At 43.3% G+C, this 15,697-nt stretch overlaps 1 protein-coding gene across 2 annotated transcripts in view; it reads left to right on the top strand.

The window, feature by feature from the left end:
- The window catches only part of LOC131937810 (G-protein-signaling modulator 2), a 29,496-nt gene extending 14,449 nt beyond the window's left edge, over window positions 1-15,047 (top strand). Inside the window, exons 8-14 of one of the 2 annotated variants that reach the window (XM_059295453.1) lie at window positions 41-117; window positions 8,079-8,116; window positions 8,380-8,456; window positions 11,998-12,090; window positions 12,231-12,372; window positions 13,860-14,059; window positions 14,229-15,047. In XM_059295453.1, the coding sequence (XP_059151436.1) occupies window positions 41-117; window positions 8,079-8,116; window positions 8,380-8,456; window positions 11,998-12,090; window positions 12,231-12,372; window positions 13,860-14,059; window positions 14,229-14,420 (819 nt within the window). In that variant the 3' untranslated portion in view covers window positions 14,421-15,047. Of the gene's footprint in view, window positions 1-40; window positions 118-8,078; window positions 8,117-8,379; window positions 8,457-11,997; window positions 12,103-12,230; window positions 12,373-13,859; window positions 14,060-14,228 lie in introns of both variants that reach the window. The other variant, XM_059295452.1, reaches the window with a different exon arrangement.
- Window positions 15,048-15,697: the final 650 nt, after the last annotated feature.

Raw genomic sequence — 15,697 nt, 5'->3', positions numbered from 1 at the left:
TGGGGCCGTCAAGTTTTAGGTCAGCTTTGTTTTCTCTCAGATTGGAGACCAGACTGGCTTGATGACAGCACAGATGAACCTGGCCGACCTGAAGGACATAATGGGAGATCCCTCAGGGTAGGTTGATCACACTATAATGGGGGTCTCAGGTCTCCTCATGGTAGGTTGATCACACTATAATGGGGGTCTCAGGTCTCCTCAGGGTAGGTTGATCACACTATAATGGGGGTCTCAGGTCTCCTCAGGGTAGGTTGATCACACTATAATGGGGGTCTCCTCAAGGTAGGTTGATCACACTATAATGGGGGTCTCAGGTCTCCTCAGGGTAGGTTGCTCACACTATAATGGGGGTCTCCTCAGGGTTGGTTGCTCACACTATAATGGGGGTCTCCTCAGGGTAGCAGGGGTGCCACTTTTCCGGGATATCCCGGATTTCCGGATTCGAGAATCATATTTTTTTCCCTTTCCGGATTCGCAAGATTTGATTTTGAAAATTTCCGGGTTTGCATTTTAAAAAAAAAATTTAGGTCGTTTTAAGCTTGAAAATTTTGGCATTGTAAAAATCGTTTTTATCGTCAACACTCCCGCTAATGGCCTTTTCCGAAAAAAATGAATAGTAAATGACGTCAGCAACAATCTCACGCGTGCGCCAAGGACCAAATACAAATCGGCTGCATCAGATGGGTGAGGCTGTAGACGAAACTTTTTGATGTCATTCGTGGTGTGGTTGTCTGGCTATTTATGACGATATGGGTTGGGGGTAAAACTCGCATTATTTACGTGATGTCATCAATGGGATACCGCTAGGCTGTGTAATAAAAACAACTAAAGCCCTCAAGTACTAGATCAAGCTCACTAGCATCGCCGATGGTCTTTAAAAAAAAAACCGAAAGATTTTGCTCCGATCAAATTTTTTTTTTTTTTTTTTTTTTTTTGTATTTGGTATTACCAAAAGAAAAGAAAAAACTATTTGAAGGACTATTTTATGTATTTTTACCACCTCTTACCCGCTTCTTCAAGGTCGCGCTGACCGTAAGACCTACGTCACGAGACCACGCGCAAGCACAGTCTGAGTCGTGTCTCTCGGTCAAGGCAGTTCTACAAGTACTAGCGCTGTTTAATTTTAACGTGTTTATTTTTTTAATAAGGGACTTCTTCTAGATTCAAGAAAAAAAACTAGAACTCCATCGTTTTATATCATTAAACAAAATATGTAGGCCTGCTATAATTTAGTTACACAATCTAGCAGGGTCTACATCTAATTGTTTTTTTTTACTTTGGTAAAACGTCATTGAAATGTTTAAAAAACCTTGAAGTACCGTGTCTGAGAAAATAGCCGCTATTACTGCCCCCCCCCCCCCAACCGCTTGTAAAAAAAATCAGCTTTTCACTTAGTCGGGCGGCTACATCTCTGACATGAGTATTACTAGCGTAGTTACTTCTAAAATTATTTTTTAAATTAACTTAATTCTGTTATTCCGCGATATGAACTTAAAACTTCCACAATATTTCTTCACGTCATCATGTATATCAATGGTGGGGGCGTTGGGGTCGTTCATAAATGACGTCACACTCGTAAGGGGAGGGGGGTTCGTAATTTTGTCATGAGGGGGAGGGGTTCAGATGGTGTGACATCACACTTTTGCATTATCCAAAAGCTATGTTAGAAAACGAATTTTAGCCGTTATTTCGCGTTTTAGAATATTGTTTCAATAAAGTGTAATAGGAATTGATTAAAATACTCTATGTTGACAGAGGTCAGACAAGATTTTTGGAAAATATCGTATTTTAAGAACAATTCGACTGCAATTTTTAGGGGTGGGGGGGGGGGTGTAGGCTGAGGTGTGACGTCATTTTAGAGGGCGGGGTCTGGCTTTTTGTGACAGATATGTGACCGAGGGGAGGTGGGAGGTAAAAATCTTCAAAAAAGCGTGACATCATTTATGGATGACCCCATTGGTGGTTGATTGGGAAAACAGGGTTTTAGGTTTTTGTTGTGGCTGTTAATAATTAAAGCCTTGAATAGCTACAGTAAGTCAACCCTGTATTTTAATATAGTGACAATCTTATTAGGGGTCTGCCTATAGTGCGCTTATTATTCAATAACAAGACATAGAGGTTAGCAATTGGCTGACTACACACTTTAAATCAAGCTAGGAAGTTCTCAAAAATTAAATACAGTAATGTTATAAAAGCTGGCTGGGAGGGGGGGGGGGAGTTCTACAATAGCACATTATGGGGTAGGCCTAGAGATGGGTGGGACTAACATTGTAAACTAATTTTGTTGTAAGCACAATCCTTTAAAGATTAATTTTTATTTCAAGCTTGTTACAAAGAAAATAAATCCATTTTAAAGGAATGTAAATTGAACATAATATGAATCAAATGTCTCAAAAAATAATGAAATAATAGTCCATTTTATTTTGAAATTCCGCGCGAAATTAAGTTTCAGGGTTTCAAAAATTTCAAATTTTAGTTTCAGGATTGGTAAAATTTTGGGATTCATTTTCAGGATTCACTTAGAAAATGAGTGGCACCCCTGGGGTAGGTTGATCACACTATAATGGGGGTCTCCTCAGGGTAGGTTGCTCACACTATAATGGGGGTCTCCTCAGGGTAGGTTGATCACACTATAATGGGGGTCTCAGGTCTCCTCAGGGTAGGTTGATCACACTATAATGGGGGTCTCCTCAGGGTAGGTTGATCACACTATAATGGGGGTCTCCTCAGGGTAGGTTGCTCACACTATAATGGGGGTCTCCTCAGGGTAGGTTGATCACACTATAATGGGGGTCTCCTCAGGGTAGGTTGCTCACACTATAATGGGGGTCTCCTCAGGGTAGGTTGATCACACTATAATGGGGGTCTCCTCAGGGTAGGTTGATCACACTATAATGGGGGTCTCCTCAGGGTAGGTTGATCACACTATAATGGGGGTCTCAGGTCCCTCAGGGTAGGTTGATCACACTATAATGGGGGTCTCCTCAGGGTAGGTTGATCACACTATAATGGGGGTCTCCTCAGGGTAGGTTGATCATACTATAATGGGGGTCTCCTCAGGGTAGGTTGATCACACTATAATGGGGGTCTCAGGTCCCTCAGGGTAGGTTGATCACACTATAATGGGGGTCTCCTCAGGGTAGGTTGATCACACTATAATGGGGGTCTCCTCAGGGTAGGTTGCTCACACTATAATGGGGGTCTACTCAGGGTAGGTTGATCACACTATAATGGGGGTCTCCTCAGGGTAGGTTGCTCACACTATAATGGGGGTCTCCTCAGGGTAGGTTGATCACACTATAATGGGGGTCTCCTCAGGGTAGGTTGATCACACTATAATGGGGGTCTCCTCAGGGTAGGTTGATCACACTATAATGGGGGTCTCCTCAGGGTAGGTTGATCACACTATAATGGGGGTCTCAGGTCTCCTCAGGGTAGGTTGATCACACTATAATGGGGGTCTCCTCAGGGTAGGTTGATCACACTATAATGGGGGTCTCCTCAGGGTTGGTTGCTCACACTATAATGGGGGTCTCCTCAGGGTTGGTTGCTCACACTATAATGGGGGTCTCCTCAGGGTAGGTTGATCACACTATAATGGGGGTCTCCTCAGGGTAGGTTGCTCACACTATAATGGGGGTCTCCTCAGGGTAGGTTGATCACACTATAATGGGGGTCTCCTCAGGGTTGGTTGCTCACACTATAATGGGGGTCTCCTCAGGGTAGGTTGATCACACTATAATGGGGGTCTCCTCAGGGTAGGTTGATCACACTATAATGGGGGTCTCCTCAGGGTAGGTTGATCACACTATAATGGGGGTCTACTCAGGGTAGGTTGATCACACTATAATGGGGGTCTCCTCAGGGTAGGTTGATCACACTATAATGGGGGTCTCCTCAGGGTAGGTTGCTCACACTATAATGGGGGTCTACTCAGGGTAGGTTGATCACACTATAATGGGGGTCTCCTCAGGGTAGGTTGATCACACTATAATGGGGGTCTCCTCAGGGTAGGTTGATCACACTATAATGGGGGTCTCCTCAGGGTAGGTTGATCACACTATAATGGGGGTCTCCTCAGGGTAGGTTGCTCACACTATAATGGGGGTCTCCTCAGGGTAGGTTGATCACACTATAATGGGGGTCTCCTCAGGGTAGGTTGATCACACTATAATGGGGGTCTCCTCAGGGTAGGTTGATCACACTATAATGGGGGTCTACTCAGGGTAGGTTGATCACACTATAATGGGGGTCTCCTCAGGGTAGGTTGATCACACTATAATGGGGGTCTCCTCAGGGTAGGTTGATCACACTATAATGGGGGTCTACTCAGGGTAGGTTGCTCACACTATAATGGGGGTCTCCTCAGGGTAGGTTGATCACACTATAATGGGGGTCTCCTCAGGGTAGGTTGATCACACTATAATGGGGGTCTCCTCAGGGTAGGTTGATCACACTATAATGGGGGTCTCCTCAGGGTAGGTTGATCACACTATAATGGGGGTCTCAGGTCTCCTCAGGGTAGGTTGATCACACTATAATGGGGGTCTCCTCAGGGTAGGTTGATCACACTATAATGGGGGTCTCCTCAGGGTAGGTTGATCATACTATAATGGGGGTCTCCTCAGGGTAGGTTGATCACACTATAATGGGGGTCTCCTCAGGGTAGGTTGATCACACTATAATGGGGGTCTCCTCAGGGTAGGTTGATCACACTATAATGGGGGTCTCCTCAGGGTAGGTTGATCATACTATAATGGGGGTCTCCTCAGGGTAGGTTGATCACACTATAATGGGGGTCTCCTCAGGGTAGGTTGATCACACTATAATGGGGGTCTCCTCAGGGTAGGTTGATCACACTATAATGGGGGTCTACTCAGGGTAGGTTGCTCACACTATAATGGGGGTCTCCTCAGGGTAGGTTGATCACACTATAATGGGGGTCTCCTCAGGGTAGGTTGATCACACTATAATGGGGGTCTCCTCAGGGTAGGTTGATCACACTATAATGGGGGTCTCCTCAGGGTAGGTTGATCACACTATAATGGGGGTCTCAGGTCTCCTCAGGGTAGGTTGATCACACTATAATGGGGGTCTCCTCAGGGTAGGTTGATCACACTATAATGGGGGTCTCCTCAGGGTAGGTTGATCATACTATAATGGGGGTCTCCTCAGGGTAGGTTGATCACACTATAATGGGGGTCTCAGGTCCCTCAGGGTAGGTTGATCATACTATAATGGGGGTCTCCTCAGGGTAGGTTGCTCACACTATAATGGGGGTCTCCTCAGGGTAGGTTGATCACACTATAATGGGGGTCTCCTCAGGGTAGGTTGATCATACTATAATGGGGGTCTCCTCAGGGTAGGTTGATCACACTATAATGGGGGTCTCCTCAGGGTAGGTTGATCACACTATAATGGGGGTCTCCTCAGGGTAGGTTGATCACACTATAATGGGGGTCTCCTCAGGGTAGGTTGATCACACTATAATGGGGGTCTCCTCAGGGTAGGTTGATCACACTATAATGGGGGTCTCCTCAGGGTAGGTTGATCACACTATAATGGGGGTCTCCTCAGGGTAGGTTGCTCACACTATAATGGGGGTCTCCTCAGGGTAGGTTGCTCACACTATAATGGGGGTCTCCTCAGGGTAGGTTGATCACACTATAATGGGGGTCTCCTCAGGGTAGGTTGATCATACTATAATGGGGGTCTCCTCAGGGTAGGTTGATCACACTATAATGGGGGTCTCCTCAGGGTAGGTTGATCACACTATAATGGGGGTCTCCTCAGGGTAGGTTGCTCACACTATAATGGGGGTCTACTCAGGGTAGGTTGATCACACCATAATGGGGGTCTCCTCAGGGTAGGTTGATCACACTATAATGGGGGTCTCCTCAGGGTAGGTTGCTCACACTATAATGGGGGTCTACTCAGGGTAGGTTGATCACACTATAATGGGGGTCTCCTCAGGGTAGGTTGCTCACACTATAATGGGGGTCTCCTCAGGGTAGGTTGATCATACTATAATGGGGGTCTCAGGTCTCCTCAGGGTAGGTTGATCACACTATAATGGGGGTCTCCTCAGGGTAGGTTGATCACACTATAATGGGGGTCTCCTCAGGGTAGGTTGCTCACACTATAATGGGGGTCTCCTCAGGGTAGGTTGCTCACACTATAATGGGGGTCTCCTCAGGGTAGGTTGCTCACACTATAATGGGGGTCTCCTCAGGGTAGGTTGATCACACTATAATGGGGGTCTCCTCAGGGTAGGTTGATCACACTATAATGGGGGTCTCAGGTCTCCTCAGGGTAGGTTGATCACACTATAATGGGGGTCTCAGGTCTCCTCAGGGTAGGTTGATCACACTATAATGGGGGTCTCCTCAGGGTAGGTTGATCACACTATAATGGGGGTCTCCTCAGGGTAGGTTGATCACACTATAATGGGGGTCTCCTCAGGGTAGGTTGATCACACTATAATGGGGGTCTCCTCAGGGTAGGTTGCTCACACTATAATGGGGGTCTCCTCAGGGTAGGTTGATCACACTATAATGGGGGTCTCCTCAGGGTAGGTTGATCACACTATAATGGGGGTCTCCTCAGGGTAGGTTGATCACACTATAATGGGGGTCTCCTCAGGGTAGGTTGCTCACACTATAATGGGGGTCTCCTCAGGGTAGGTTGATCACACTATAATGGGGGTCTCCTCAGGGTAGGTTGATCACACTATAATGGGGGTCTCCTCAGGGTAGGTTGATCACACTATAATGGGGGTCTCCTCAGGGTAGGTTGATCACACTATAATGGGGGTCTCCTCAGGGTAGGTTGATCACACTATAATGGGGGTCTCCTCAGGGTAGGTTGCTCACACTATAATGGGGGTCTCCTCAGGGTAGGTTGATCACACTATAATGGGGGTCTCCTCAGGGTAGGTTGATCACACTATAATGGGGGTCTCCTCAGGGTAGGTTGATCACACTATAATGGGGGTCTCCTCAGGGTAGGTTGATCACACTATAATGGGGGTCTCAGGTCTCCTCAGGGTAGGTTGATCACACTATAATGGGGGTCTCCTCAGGGTAGGTTGATCACACTATAATGGGGGTCTCCTCAGGGTAGGTTGATCATACTATAATGGGGGTCTCCTCAGGGTAGGTTGATCACACTATAATGGGGGTCTCAGGTCCCTCAGGGTAGGTTGATCACACTATAATGGGGGTCTCCTCAGGGTAGGTTGATCACACTATAATGGGGGTCTCCTCAGGGTAGGTTGATCACACTATAATGGGGGTCTCCTCAGGGTAGGTTGATCACACTATAATGGGGGTCTACTCAGGGTAGGTTGATCACACTATAATGGGGGTCTCCTCAGGGTAGGTTGATCACACTATAATGGGGGTCTCCTCAGGGTAGGTTGATCACACTATAATGGGGGTCTACTCAGGGTAGGTTGATCACACTATAATGGGGGTCTCCTCAGGGTTGGTTGCTCACACTATAATGGGGGTCTCCTCAGGGTAGGTTGATCACACTATAATGGGGGTCTCCTCAGGGTAGGTTGATCACACTATAATGGGGGTCTCCTCAGGGTAGGTTGATCACACTATAATGGGGGTCTCAGGTCTCCTCAGGGTAGGTTGATCACACTATAATGGGGGTCTCCTCAGGGTAGGTTGATCACACTATAATGGGGGTCTCCTCAGGGTAGGTTGATCACACTATAATGGGGGTCTCCTCAGGGTAGGTTGATCACACTATAATGGGGGTCTACTCAGGGTAGGTTGATCACACTATAATGGGGGTCTCCTCAAGGTAGGTTGATCACACTGGAGAGTAACTCAAATATTAGGCTCATAACCATTAATTTCCTGATGACCGCCGTATATAATCTAGTGATAAAAAACCATGACCAACGCCTCATGAAACTTTGAGAGCTAGTAGACCAAAGCCCCTGGATACCAGAAAAAATAGTGGCCCTTCCAGGAAAACTTTCTTACAAATTATTCAATGAAATAAAAAAATCCATTGTCCCTTAAGAAATGACATGATTTCATTCTGATAATTTTTTTCTTTAGGTCATTAAGTGGAGCAGACAAACATGATAGTGCCTTTGGTAAGGACTTTTTATATGAATACTTGCTTGTAAATGATGAGTTGACCTCTAACCTCTGGTTTTAAATGATGAGTTGACCTCTAACCTCTGGTTTTAAATGATGAGTTGACCTCTAACCTCTGGTTTTAAATGATGAGTTGACCTCTAACCTCTGGTTTTAAATGATGAGTTGACCTCTAACCTCTGGTTTTAAATGATGAGTTGACCTCTAACCTCTATTCATCCTGTTACCAGCCCTCTGTCTAACTAGTTCTCTTCCCTAGGGTCTCGTGCCACAGACAAGTCTAGAAGGTTCAGCATGGAGAACATGGAGCTTATGAAACTAACTCCAGACAAAAAGGTACTAACACCAACAAAAAGGTACTAACACCAACAAAAAGGTACTAACACCAACAAAAAGGTACTTACCCCAACAAAAAGGTACTAACACCAACAAAAAGGTACTAACACCAACAAAAAGGTACTAACACCAACAAAAAGGTACTAACACCAACAAAAAGGTACTAACACCAACAAAAAGGTACTAACACCAACAAAAAGGTACTAACACCAACAAAAAGGTACTAACTCCAGACAAAAAGGTACTAACTCCAGACAAAAAGGTACTTACCCCAACAAAAAGGTACTAACACCAACAAAAAGGTACTTACCCCACAAAAAGGTACTAACCCCAACAAAAAGGTACTAACACCAACAAAAAGGTAATAACACCAACAAAAAGGTACTAACACCAACAAAAAGGTACTTACCCCACAAAAAGGTAATAACACCAACAAAAAGGTACTAACACCAACAAAAAGGTACTTACACCAACAAAAAGGTACTAACACCAACAAAAATGTACTAACACCAACAAAAAGGTACTAACACCAACAAAAAGGTACTTACCCCAACAAAAAGGTACTTACCCCACAAAAAGGTACTTACCCCACAAAAAGGTACTAACACCAACAAAAAGGTACTAACACCAACAAAAAGGTACTTACCCCACAAAAAGGTACTAACCCCAACAAAAAGGTACTAACACCAACAAAAAGGTACTAACACCAACAAAAAGGTACTAACACCAACAAAAAGGTACTTACACCAACAAAAAGGTACTAACACCAACAAAAAGGTACTAACACCAACAAAAATGTACTAACACCAACAAAAAGGTACTTACACCAACAAAAAGGTACTAACACCAGCAAAAATGTACTAACACCAACAAAAATGTACTAACACCAACAAAAAGGTACTTACCCCACAAAAAGGTACTTACCCCACAAAAAGGTACTAACACCAACAAAAAGGTACTAACACCAACAAAAAGGTACTTACCCCACAAAAAGGTACTAACCCCAACAAAAAGGTACTAACACCAACAAAAAGGTACTAACACCAACAAAAAGGTACTAACACCAACAAAAAGGTACTAACTCCAGACAAAAAGGTACTAACACCAACAAAAAGGTACTTACCCCACAAAAAGGTACTAACACCAACAAAAAGGTACTTACCCCACTAAAAGGTACTAACACCAACAAAAAGGTACTAACACCAACAAAAAGGTACTTACCCCACAAAAAGGTACTTACCCCACAAAAAGGTACTAACACCAACAAAAAGGTACTAACACCAACAAAAAGGTACTTACCCCACAAAAAGGTACTAACCCCAACAAAAAGGTACTAACACCAACAAAAAGGTACTAACACCAACAAAAAGGTACTAACACCAACAAAAAGGTACTTACACCAACAAAAAGGTACTAACACCAGCAAAAATGTACTAACACCAACAAAAATGTACTAACACCAACAAAAAGGTACTAACTCCAGACAAAAAGGTACTAACTCCAGACAAAAAGGTACTAACTCCAGACAAAAAGGTACTAACTCCAGACAAAAAGGTACTAACACCAACAAAAAGGTACTTACCCCACAAAAAGGTACTAACACCAACAAAAAGGTACTTACCCCACTAAAAGGTACTAACACCAACAAAAAGGTACTAACACCAACAAAAAGGTACTTACCCCAACAAAAAGGTACTTACACCAACAAAAAGGTACTAACCCTACAAAAAGGTACTAACCCCAACAAAAAGGTACTAACACCAACAAAAAGGTACTTACCCCACTAAAAGGTACTAACACCAACAAAAAGGTACTAACACCAACAAAAAGGTACTAACACCAACAAAAAGGTACTTACCCCACAAAAAGGTACTAACACCAACAAAAAGGTACTTACCACACTAAAAGGTACTAACACCAACAAAAAGGTACTAACACCAACAAAAAGGTACTAACACCAACAAAAAGGTACTTACCCCAACAAAAAGGTACTAACACCAACAAAAAGGTACTAACCCCAACAAAAAGGTACTTACCCCAACAAAAAGGTACTAACCCAACAAAAAGGTACTTACCCCAACAAAAAGGTACTAACCCCAACAAAAAGGTACTAACACCAACAAAAGGTACTAACACCAACAAAAATGTACTAACACCAACAAAAAGGTACTAACACCAACAAAAAGGTACTAACTCCAGACAAAAAGGTACTAACTCCAGACAAAAAGGTACTTACCCCAACAAAAAGGTACTAACACCAACAAAAAGGTACTTACCCCACAAAAAGGTACTAACACCAACAAAAAGGTACTAACACCAACAAAAAGGTACTTACCCCACAAAAAGGTACTTACCCCACAAAAAGGTACTAACACCAACAAAAAGGTACTAACACCAACAAAAAGGTACTTACCCCACAAAAAGGTACTTACCCCACAAAAAGGTACTAACACCAACAAAAAGGTACTTACCCCAACAAAAAGGTACTTACCCCAACAAAAAGGTACTTACCCCACAAAAAGGTACTTACCCCAAGAAAAAGGTACTTACCCCAACAAAAAGGTACTAACCCCAACAAAAAGGTACTTACCCCAACAAAAAGGTACTAACACCAACAAAAAGGTATTAACACCAACAAAAAGGTACATGGACACTACCTCTTGTTTTCACCTACTATTTTTCATAAATATTTTTGTTATTGGGGAGGGGGGCTCTAGAGTAAGTGTAGACAGCTTTTTCATATCATTCTTGGCGTGGCTGTCTGGCTGTTAATAACAATTTGAGTGTGGGTAAGATTTGCATAATTTAAGTGACATCTTTAATAACAATTTGAGTGTGGGTAAGATTTGCATAATTTAAGTGACATCTTTAATGGACTACCACTAGGCTGTGGACAGTCTTTTTTTTTTTTGTAAAAAAAGGCAGAAATTTTATGCACATCTAATTTTTTTTCTTTATATTTTGTTTTACCAATTTATCTGGAGGACAATTTTATATTTGCAACAGAAATGCGATGTTCTCTCTATATTTTTTCTCAACTTACCAGACATTTATTGTGTGGCCATAATCAACCACCCCTAACAACTTTTTATGGTCGTGTTGACCACAAGGCTTCTGCAAGCGCTCTATTAAATATCTAATTTTAACTTGGTTATTTTTAATTACTAGGCTGTTGTTGTTTTTATCTAGATCTAGATCTTTTTAGATTTTGAAGCAAGATCTATTAATCTAATTGTTTTTTTAACTTATGCTTTAATTGTTATTAAACTTAAATGTCCTTAAAATGCTCAAATAACCTTGTGATGCCTTTCTTCAGAAAATTGTCATCCCCCCCCCCTTTTTTTTTTGTTTTATTTTCTCATTTTCTGTACATTTAAAAGCTAGTTATTATAAAGGTTTTTATATATATTTGTTTTATTTGTTAGATTGTAAAGCCAACATTTGTATTTGTTAGATTGTAAAGCCAACATTTGTATTTGTTAGATTGTAAAGCCAACATTTGTATTTGTTAGATTGTAAAGCCAACATTTGTATTTGTTAGATTGTGAAGCAGGTGAGTGGAGGTGCCAGACAAAAAGTTCACAAGTCTGCCAGTGTGGCTGTAGATATAGGAGTGGAGCAGAAGATTGCACCGGTAGGTTTACAGGTAATGTTTCATTCAATTTATGGAGGACAACAATCACTTCATGCATTAGTCATTTTATCACTGGGCAAATGACCCTACAAAAGTAGCTTTGAGCTGCCATAAGATTGAAGTCAATTGTTTGGTCATAGAATGGGTCTGGAGAAGACTTTGATGATGACGGCCTGTTTGACTTGCTGACAAGATTTCAAAGTCGACGCATTGATGACCAGCGCTGTTCTCTGAGACTGCATGACCAACCTGAGGATGATGAGAGTAAAGATGTTAGACTAGGTGGGCACTGGGGTCTGTGGGGGTGGGGTCTGTGGGGGTGGGCACTGGGGCCTGTGGGGGTGGGCACTGGGGTCTGTGGGGGTGGGCACTGGGGTCTGTGGGGGTGGGCACTGGGGTCTGTGGGGGTGGGGTCTGTGGGGGTGGGATCTGGGGTCTGTGGGGGTGGGCACTGGGGTCTGTGGGGGTGGGCACTGGGGAGGTGGGCACTGGGGTCTGTGGGGGTGGGCACTGGGGTCTGTGGGGGTGGGCACTGGGGTCTGTGGGGGTGGGCACTGGGGTCTGGGGGTGGGCACTGGGGTCTGTGGGGGTGGGCACTGGGGTCTGTGGGGGTGGGCACTGGGGTCTGTGGGGGTGGGCACTGGGGTCTGTGGGGGTGGGCACTGGGGTCTGTGGGGGTGGGCACTGGGGTCTGTGGGGGGTGGGCACTGGGGTCTGTGGGGGTGGGCACTGGGGTCTGTGGGGGTGGGCACTGGGGAGGTGGGCACTGGGGTCTGTGGGGGTGGGCACTGGGGTCTGGGGAGGTGGGCACTGGGGTCTGTGGGGGTGGGCACTCGGGTCTGTGGGGGTGGGGTCTGTGGGGGTGGGCCCTGGGGTCTGGGGGTGGGCACTGGGGTCTGTGGGGGTGGGCACTGGGGAGGTGTGGCATCTTCCCTACACCCACCCTACTACTTTTCTGTCAAAAGTTGGTTAGGAGTCGTTCGGTCTATGTTGTTCACTGACCTATTGAGTGTGCTGTGGCCACTGACTATTATAAATCACATACACCGAAAGACTAATTATTGCATCTGGATAAAATCCCGATTAAACATAGATTTCTATATTTCATGAATAATAAACTCTGAGTATAGTTATTTAAGAAGTTCTCACTTTGTGAAATAATAATGTTCTCAATCAGGCGTGTTTTTTAAAGTTGCATATGCTAAGTTTGAATTAAAATCTTGATTAGTTCATTTCTTTGAATAAATACATGCTTAATGCAAAATATATTTTTGTTTAAAAAAAAAAAAGTACTAACCTTTTGGAAGTGAAAATGTGCGTGGTAGACAGCCCTGGTTTGATGTGCGTGGTAGACAGCCCTGGTTTGATGTGCGTGGTAGACAGCCCTGGTTTGATGTGCGTGGTAGACAGCCCTGGTTTGATGTGCGTGGTAGACAGCCCTGGTTTGATGTGCGTGGTAGACAGCCCTGGTTTGATGTGCGTGGTAGACAGCCCTGGTTTGATGTGTGTGGTAGACAGCCCTGGTTTGATGTGTGTGGTAGACAGCCCTGGTTTGATGTGCGTGGTAGACAGCCCTGGTTTGATGTGTGTGGTAGACAGCCCTGGTTTGATGTGTGTGGTAGACAGCCCTGGTTTGATGTGTGTGGTAGACAGCCCTGGTTTGATGTGTGTGGTAGACAGCCCTGGTTTGATGTGTGTGGTAGACAGCCCTGGTTTGATGTGCGTGGTAGACAGCCCTGGTTTGATAGCCTGATCCACCTTTGTTACAGTGTCATCACCAGCAAGTGAGAAGTTGATGGATATGGTTGCTGGCTTTCAGGCTTCTAGAATGAATGACCAAAGAGCTAGTCTGCCTACTTTTCCTGGACTGACATCTCAAGCAGTTATAGGCCAGCTGTTGAGCAACACTGCAGAAGAGAACAGAAAAATGCCAGATGACAGTTTTTTTGAAATGCTTATGCGTTGCCAGGTAGCTTTTTACATACAGTCCAACCTTTTATTTTTATATGACCTAAGAAAATGACCAAACTCCTTTAAAATCACTTTTATTTTTTTTAAAAACTAACCAATAAAGCTTAAATGAAAACTTAAGTTTACGTAGAGATATTTGAGCATAAACTAAATTCCAAATGTTCCAGGCCACACGGCTGGAAGACCAGAGAAGCTCTTTACCCCAAGAATTGTCCGCCCCTACAGTGCCTGATGAGGATTTTCTTAGTTTAATTATGCGAGTGCAGTCAAGTAGAATAGATGAACAAAGGTCAGACTTACCACAAAGAAATACATCAGGGGCAACTACTCCAGGAAAAAAGAAGAAAAAAGGGACATAATTGTTTGTTGATGTTTTCTCTTATAATTTTAAACTAGAAATAGATATGAAGTATCATATCTACTTACTTAAGTGTTAAAGCTTTATGCAGATCTTGAGTCAGCTACCAAAACACTTGATATGACTGAGTTCAGATGTTCATTGATATATTGTCTAGATAACTGTGCTAGTGTCATTTTTGTTTCAATGCATTTTGGCAGGCCCATACATCAGTTGGATGAAATGGTTTATCCTTATTATCTAAATTTGTTATATATATGAACAAGATCTGTTAACTTTTTGCATTTATGAGCGAATTCTGTGTGGTTGACTGTTGACAAAGTAGGCTTAGAATTTATTTTACACTAACCAGTCTTAAGACTTTTGGTCATGTGACCGGTCTTGTTGACTATAATTATAAGTGCAATACATTTTAATACCTACCTGTTGAGATACACAGAAATGTGCCATTTGAACAAATGTTTTTTTATTTCACGAGTCAACTTCTGATTGTTGTAAATTGAACTGTTACACCATCACTCTGTAGAGACTTATTATTTGAATTATCTACTGGATGGAAACTTCATTTTTTAGTTTCATATATAGCCACATTTAGAATATGATTTAGAATAAATTTGACTCTAATTTATTCTCAGGCCTTTTAAAGTTGTTGTTTATCAGCCCAATCAGACACGAATTTCTCATTCCAATTCGTCATGCTTGTGAGGTCAGCACAACGGTATTTACTTTTATATCATTCAAAGGGACAGAGTGGTCTAGCGGTAGAGAGCTGGACTGCTAACCCGTAAGTCTCAAGTTCGAATCCGGGTTCAAGTCAGTAGACAGTCCCAGAGTCCACCCAACTCTAATGGGTACCTAACTCACGTTAGGGAAAGTAAAGGCGGCTGGGCATAGTGCTGACCACACTATCTCTTCATATGCCGAGGTCACAGAAACAAGTGAACTCTACTTCACTTGCCCCATAGACCGTCAGATTTGAAAAGGGAACTTTACTTTACTTACTTACATTCAAATTTGACGAGGCAGCTAAACTCACAAAAAAACTGGAATTATTTTCAAAGCCCAACAGAAATTTTTCCCACAAATTCATTGTCAGTACCTACCCAGCAAAACAACTTTTTAAAAACTCCACGTTATTGATATAAGTTAACCATAATTAAACTCCCTACACTATTGATTCTTGTAAGAAATAATTTATCAAAGGAAGAAAATTACTTAGATTTAAATTAAAAGCAGCTTTTCACAGGGAAAAATAGTTTTGTTGGGAAATTAATAAAA

This window comes from Physella acuta, unplaced genomic scaffold (assembly GCF_028476545.2).
Source record: "Physella acuta isolate Inbredline_101_S28 unplaced genomic scaffold, ASM2847654v3 ptg000223l, whole genome shotgun sequence".
In the NCBI taxonomy this organism is placed as follows: Eukaryota; Metazoa; Mollusca; class Gastropoda; family Physidae; genus Physella; species Physella acuta.
This window is presented reverse-complemented; position numbering and strand designations above follow the sequence as displayed.